This window comes from Aplidium turbinatum, chromosome 10 (genome assembly GCF_918807975.1).
Source record: "Aplidium turbinatum chromosome 10, kaAplTurb1.1, whole genome shotgun sequence".
Taxonomy (NCBI): domain Eukaryota; kingdom Metazoa; phylum Chordata; class Ascidiacea; order Aplousobranchia; family Polyclinidae; genus Aplidium; species Aplidium turbinatum.
The window spans coordinates 21,464,042-21,470,820 of record NC_137481.1 but is presented as its reverse complement, the minus strand read 5'-3'; the positions used below and the strand labels follow the sequence as shown (position 1 = coordinate 21,470,820).

The following is a 6,779-nucleotide window of genomic DNA, read 5'->3' as shown; positions in this document are numbered from 1 at the left end:
CGCCAGCCATTGAGACCTCCAATTAAACGTTTAAGTTATTTTGGCAGCCGATAGAGTGGCAAGAATACGGTGCGATACTGATGAGCCCAGCCTCATGGGCGAAACACGTGTCTATCGCTGTCTATTCGATGCTACAATCGGCTGCCAAAATAACTTAAACGTTTAATTGGAGGTCTCAATGGCTGGCGTGGAAGCTACACCGTTCTGGTTAGCGAAGCGTCACTGCAGCTCGCTGTGCTAGTGAGTAATCAGCCTTGTGCTGATAGCCGGGAAGAACGCCTTTCTTCACCTTGAAGGTATGTTGACATTTTTTAATTGTAAGTCTTTCTTCCAATTTGATTTGTGCAAAATTAAATTGCATATTCATGGTTTGAAATTTCGTGTATAGAAAAGTGCGAGGTACCACAAACCCTTAAAAAAGTAATGAAATTAAATTAGTTACAAACACAACAATGAATAAGTTATTCAATGGAATGTCAACGTTTCACACAATGAACTCTGAGCGTTGTGCGAAAAAAAAAATTTCACACAATAAAATCAATGCCATCGCATTGCACTATTATCAACAAATTACACTTGATATTGCACTGAATGTATTGTAAAATATAGCCTACCATAAGTAGCCTAATAAGCATTAGAAGTTACAGTAAAAGATAAAATTTATTTGATCTAATTTATAATAATACGATATTTAATCAACGTTGTTTCTAGATTTGATGATGTATTAGCATGAAAATAAGATCCTGAAAAAGGTTTGAGAAACGACTTTTCAACGCATGCGCGCTGTGAGGATTCCATCACCCGTACTTGACTTTGTGTTTTGTTTATAGCATGTCTAATTAAACACAACACAATCTAAAGCTGATAATTCAATCTAATTTGAACGCACTTTTATAAAACAAACGATCAGTAACAATATAAGGGAAATTCCCAAAATGACACCCGGAACAATAAGAGCTGCGAGGATGTCGGCTCTGCCAAAATTTCGATTAAAGATCACCTAAAAAAGTATTAAAAAACAATTACGGTATCTAGATACATACAGTGCTGTGTCAAGATGGGGGAGGCAAGGGGAACTCGGCACATTTTTATACATATTTTATTTAATTTGTTATAAATTCATCAAATTTGAGAAATTAAACTAGAAGAATATCTCACCTGCATTGGAATTTCAGGATTGTAGAAGCAGGTTCTGTTAGTACCAACCGTTGCGTATTGTAAGAGAAAATTGTCTACGGCTTGTCTGTTGCTACTTGGGTATCTCGAACATGACGGGATATAAGAACACTATAAGATATTGAATTAGTTGTAGAAAAGCAATCAACAAGTCTTATGTAGATTACTAAAAAGAACATTACAGAACAAGAGACGGACTAAAAAAGACGACCGCCGTACATAACTTTTTCCAGCTCGACAAAGAAGCAACACGGGATGAAATCTGCCAGAAATGAGAAGCTTTGTCAATCCGACGATGAAGATTCAAACCAAACCATGGGAGTGAAGCACCAAACCACTATGAAGAAGAATTGAAACTACAGCAATGCAGCATGCCATTAATTTCAGCCGTCTTATCTTGAGTTGTCAATGAACAGACTTAATGGATTACCAAGCTCAGTGTGACTTTTACGTTTGCTCATCAAGCTCTTAGTTATAGAATGGGGCTCTAAATAGAAATATGTCTCCAGAGTGCGTGCGATCGAGCGACTCACCGAGCTGGGCTTCGTTGGTTAATCTTGTCGTTTTTTAATTTGCAAAGCCTGCTATTGAGCAATCAAGCTATTGGGGGAAAGAGGTGACGACTGGAAACTAACGACAACTGTATGATGTAATGTTCTAATCTGCAACAAGCTTTGAGTCCATTTGCTTATCAAATCACACTATTTGCTTCTAAATCAGTGACGTAGCCAGAGAGAAAATGTTGGGCAAAAGCAACGTTTAGGGGGCAAATGTCATCCAACAAGAGTTACACTGGTGTTATAGAAATACTACTGAAACATATTTTTGGGGAGGGAAGACAAAGTCTTGGGGGACGATTACCAAGCCCCCCTCCTCCTGGCTACGTTCGTATCTTACATTTGCTCTTGAATGTATTTTCACTTACGTCGCTTCTTGATACTCCAATCAATGAGTTGACATGAACCATTGATACGAGAGTAGTGGTATCCTGAATTATGATAAAATGTAAATTTTGAAATAGTTTAAAAAATTAAATCAAAGTTTACTCAAATAAATAAAAGTTACAATTTGGGTAAATAAAAGTTTCTTTTCAATCTACCACAAGCAGTGGCGTAGCCAAGGGGGGGGGGGTTGGGGGTTACAACCCCCCCCCTTTGGCACGCGTGTGACGTCACGATTTTGAGAATGATGCTTTCAGTCTAAAAAAAAATTGCCTAGTTTTAAACAAAATTGCAATAAAAGAGCGAGTTTTGCCAATACCAAACATTCAAACATCTCAGCCAGGATTTAGCAACAAGAAAACACAGAGACTTAGCTTTATTTCCGAAAAATGCCGAAGAAAACATGATCTTATCCTTTTGCTATGCTACCAGACAGCACCATTTTACAGGAATATTCGTACCCACATTTTTGTTGAAAATGCTCTCAGAATGCGCCAAATTCAAAGTAATTTTTCAAAATTTTCTGGGGGGCCCCCCAGACCCCCCGCCGCTGAGTAGTCAAAACCCCCCCTTTCAAAATTCCTGGCTACGCTACTGATCACAAGTGTAAAACACTATAAAATGTGCGTGCTAATTTAGAACAACTGCGCTTCATCCTTGAAAGCAATAGTCGGCAAATAAGCGTACAAAAGAGGTGTGATCTGCTTTTAGTAAACGCCTAAACAAAGCTTTTTTTATCATTCATTATTTTAACACAATCGAGTATACTGTAGGCTATGTATTTTACAGAAAACAATAACTAGGAAGCACGAGATGAGAGCTTCCTGTTGAAAAAAGTACGTTTAACAAAAAGGGGCTGTAGCCTATCTTGTTTAAATTACCAGCCCAAAATATTCCTTTTCAATTATATTTTCAAACTATGATTGTTTACCTGCTGTACTTTTTGAACTTTATGTTTTTTCAGCTTATCGTGTGACTAGGCTATGTTATTTCCTCAATTTATTCCCACTACTTTACATAAAACGGAACGCAGTAGGTGGACCTTTTTACTCTTTAATACAGCCAGCCATTAATCCAGGCTTACCACAGACAAACACAAAGAGGGTATACTAATCAGTTCTTTACCACGTGCTTGAAACACATATAGCCTTACTGGGTACAGTACAAACATGCTATTGTCAGTTATGCTGCAAGTGAAAGTATTTACTGCATTCATTCTTACGTTAAAGGCTTGAAGTATCTTGTATTCCACAAAGACCTGCACACAAGGATAGACAGAGTAACAGGTATCTCCGTTGTCATATTGAGACCCTGTTGAGCCTGTTGAGCAAGAGCACTGCCTGAATTCCAGTTCTTCGTCTCTCACTGCAGTGCATGTTGTCATCTAAGAAAGAGGGTGAATCGAATATTAAATTGTTGAATTATATTGGCAAGTTAGTTTTGAAAGCAATTATTATGTGTAATTTTTGAACAGTTCAAGACAACGTATGGTTGAAAAACATTACAAACGATTGCTCTGAAGGTGGAAGTTAGAAACCAAATTATTTTCTCAACAAGCAAAAATCGATTTTTCATGAAGCACACAAATTTTGAAATAAAACAAAGCCAAACTTTTTCGAAACATGCTTTCATTAAAATAGCCATACTTTTTACGTTGTCAGACGTAAATAATATTTGGGTTTTTATTCAAACACAGTCAAAATGCACAACAATGTGGCATTTAAACAACTTAACATAATATCACAATAAGTAATACAAGATTACAAAATAAATCTAAGCTTAATTTTTTTTATAGTAGTCGTGCATTGTTTTCTAACTTAGTAACAGTCTCCATACACTAAACTGCAGAGAAATCGATCATAGATGCGACTATATGGGGTTTATAGTGCAACTACGAAATTGTATTTTGTATCAACTTTAGTGGTCTTAATAAGCATTTTATTTTTTACCCTTGTAGTAAGCTACTTTGAACAATTTGATCACCCCACCTGGTTGGTTGGTTTTTAATGTTTATCCTCGGACTGACAAAGCCTTGATAGGTTATTCCTGGTAGTTTCGCATACTTGTAGAGGCTCTTGACGTAGTGCCGGTTACCGAGATTTCAGAGTGAAGTTTCCGATTGTTGAAGTGTTGTTGCCAGGGAATTATTCCATTCACCAGGTGCCGCTGAATGGAGAGCAGTCTTGAAATGCGTTGCTCAAGCGCACAACCCGAGAGTCGAACCAGTGCCGCGTGATTTTGAGCCTGGCGCGTAACCACTGAGCCGGATAGCAATTTTAGTTTCATGTTTTATTATCAGAAAGTCTTGCTTAATAACTTGTATTTTAAGTCGATCTTGATTGGTGCAACAAAAATATTATAAAATTATCGCACAACCAATTTGCTTGCTTTACTGCATTCAAGAAAATGAAATACTTCTCTGACAGTTGTACCCACAATAATACTTGACATGTACAACTCGGTTATATACCTTGTAATACAATACAAACGTATTTTCACATGAGTCAGTCAATCATAAACAGTTAAAAATCGATTTCGATCAGCTAGCAGCTAGATCATCTTCAGTTAAGCTTATTTCAATAGAATCTACAATATACTATCTACCGCTCCGTTTGTTTAGTGGTTACGTGCTCGAATAAAGATCACTCGACGCTGGTTCGGCTCTCGGGGTGTGCGCTTGAGCAACGCATTTCAAGGCTGCTCTCCATTCAGCGACAATTATAGTGAATGGAGTAATTCTCCGACAATAACATTTCAACAATCGTAATTTCAACACTCTACCAGTCTCGGTAACCAGCCCTACGTTCAAAGCCTCTGCAAGTATTCGAAATTACTAGGAATCCCCTATCAAAAGCTTTGTCAGTCCGAGGATAAAGATTCAAAATCAACCAACTATAATACTGCAATGCAAATAAATATTATGTCTCGATTCATTTTCATGTAGCCCATGCAATTCACTTCAATTTATGCTTCATTGTATTTTTGTACATAAATAACAAAAAATAGAAACTTATTTGTTTCTACCAACCTCAAAATCTTCAGCCCATATTCCAGGTCTAGCCACAAAAACACCAGTTAGAATTAACGTGAGCCCACTAGCAAAGACTAGAAAGCCGGCAACAGCGAGACAGACATTTCCACTTACGCCCATTCTTGTTAATTAACAATTATATACCAATTTTCACACTTTGTTTGATTGTGATCATTTACTGGCGATGCAAAAACATTTATCAACAACAACAAATTTTAACAAAGTATTTGGGCTGAATAACATTAGGCCGCTCAAAAATAACGAAATTACGAAAACAGAACAATCTTATCGTTTCCGGCGGAACATTGTATATTTGCTGGACAAAACGTGACCTACCTCTACTATACATTAGAATTAGATGAAAAAACGCAACAGCAATAACTATCGAAAATCTTAAATCGAGTATTCAATGTATACTATTCAATTATTCATACGTTCGTTTCTTGCATTATAACGTCTTTTCCAGAAAAAATGATTTAATTGTAAGCTAACATATCTCATGTGTGTTGAAATCTTTATTTTGCTGTTTTTCAAATTTAGGCCCTAGTTAATTATTCCATTCTAACGAAAACACAATGCACTGTCAAATAGTTCTAATTTGTTTTGATTGTCTTTCTGTAAGCATTGCTTCAATATGCTGGTAGAACCTTCCTTAACACTTTCACTGCCACGCTTTTTTTGATGAAATTTTCAGGATTTAGCTTGAGCAAAGGCTTTGATTTTGAACTGCTGTATTTTGAGAACCGTAGCTGCTAGAAAAAAAATCAAAACATGAAAGTTGTTGCATTTTCAACAGTCTTTTATAGTATGTTTACAAATTTCATGTATTTTCTTTTTAAAATGCCTTAAATGACTAAAATGTCTGACAAACTAAAAAAATTCTGTGTTTTTTTGATTTTTTTTCGCTTCCGTTTAGATATCTGAAAAAAATGTTCAAACTGTGATAAACTTCACCGGTAGATGTCAGGCAAGTACTACGCTTGCCGCACAAAGGTTGTCACGGAGATATTGATGCGTTTTGCGAAGAAAGAACTGGATATACTTCACTTTGCACAAAAAATGACAGTTTTTTGTAAATAATTGATAATTGCAGAAAAAATTTAAATACAAACCCAGTAATTTCTTTCAATTATTAGACAATACAAGTCTTCCTCTTTCTAAAACAGTCAGACTCATGCAGTTTGGCAAACAAAGACCAGATTTATGGTGATTGCAAACAGAGTGTATTTTTTAGAATTTTGTCACTGGATATCCAGAGGTTGGCAGTGAAAGTGTTAATCACGGTTAGCCTACGTGCCGATTTTCCAGAGGTCTGCGGATGCCGCGTCATTATGATTAGTCACAACATGCTGTAAATAATCGCGAATTGTTTGTTATTTACTGGGATTGGCAGCCCACGTTCTCAATTATAGTTGATTGTAGCGTGTTACTTTTTATAAAGCAAAAAAATTATTTCTCTCTCTCTTTTGACTATTCTTCATTGGGTGGTAGAATAATAAAAAAAAAAGTAAAAATCACTGTCCTGGCATTATGTAACCCAACTACGTTGTTGTCAATCCTCTGTCTATTGAACAGAAAAATATTTTTTCTCACAAAATTCCACTGGTTTCGCAATCCTAATAAAGTTATCA

The 6,779-nt window shown here is 36.3% G+C and overlaps 1 protein-coding gene across 1 annotated transcript; it reads right to left on the bottom strand.

Moving 5' to 3' along the window:
• Window positions 1-856: 856 nt before the first annotated feature.
• On the bottom strand, window positions 857-5,268 carry LOC145777939 (uncharacterized). Its single transcript, XM_082589301.1, has 5 exons — window positions 5,146-5,268; window positions 3,340-3,501; window positions 2,102-2,164; window positions 1,159-1,287; window positions 857-1,000 (listed from the first exon to the last, which is right to left on the bottom strand). The coding sequence occupies exons 1-5, from the start codon at window positions 5,266-5,268 to the stop codon at window positions 875-877; spliced, it is 603 nt and encodes a 200-aa protein (XP_082445427.1). The 3' UTR covers window positions 857-874.
• Between the last annotated feature and the right edge of the window lie 1,511 nt (window positions 5,269-6,779).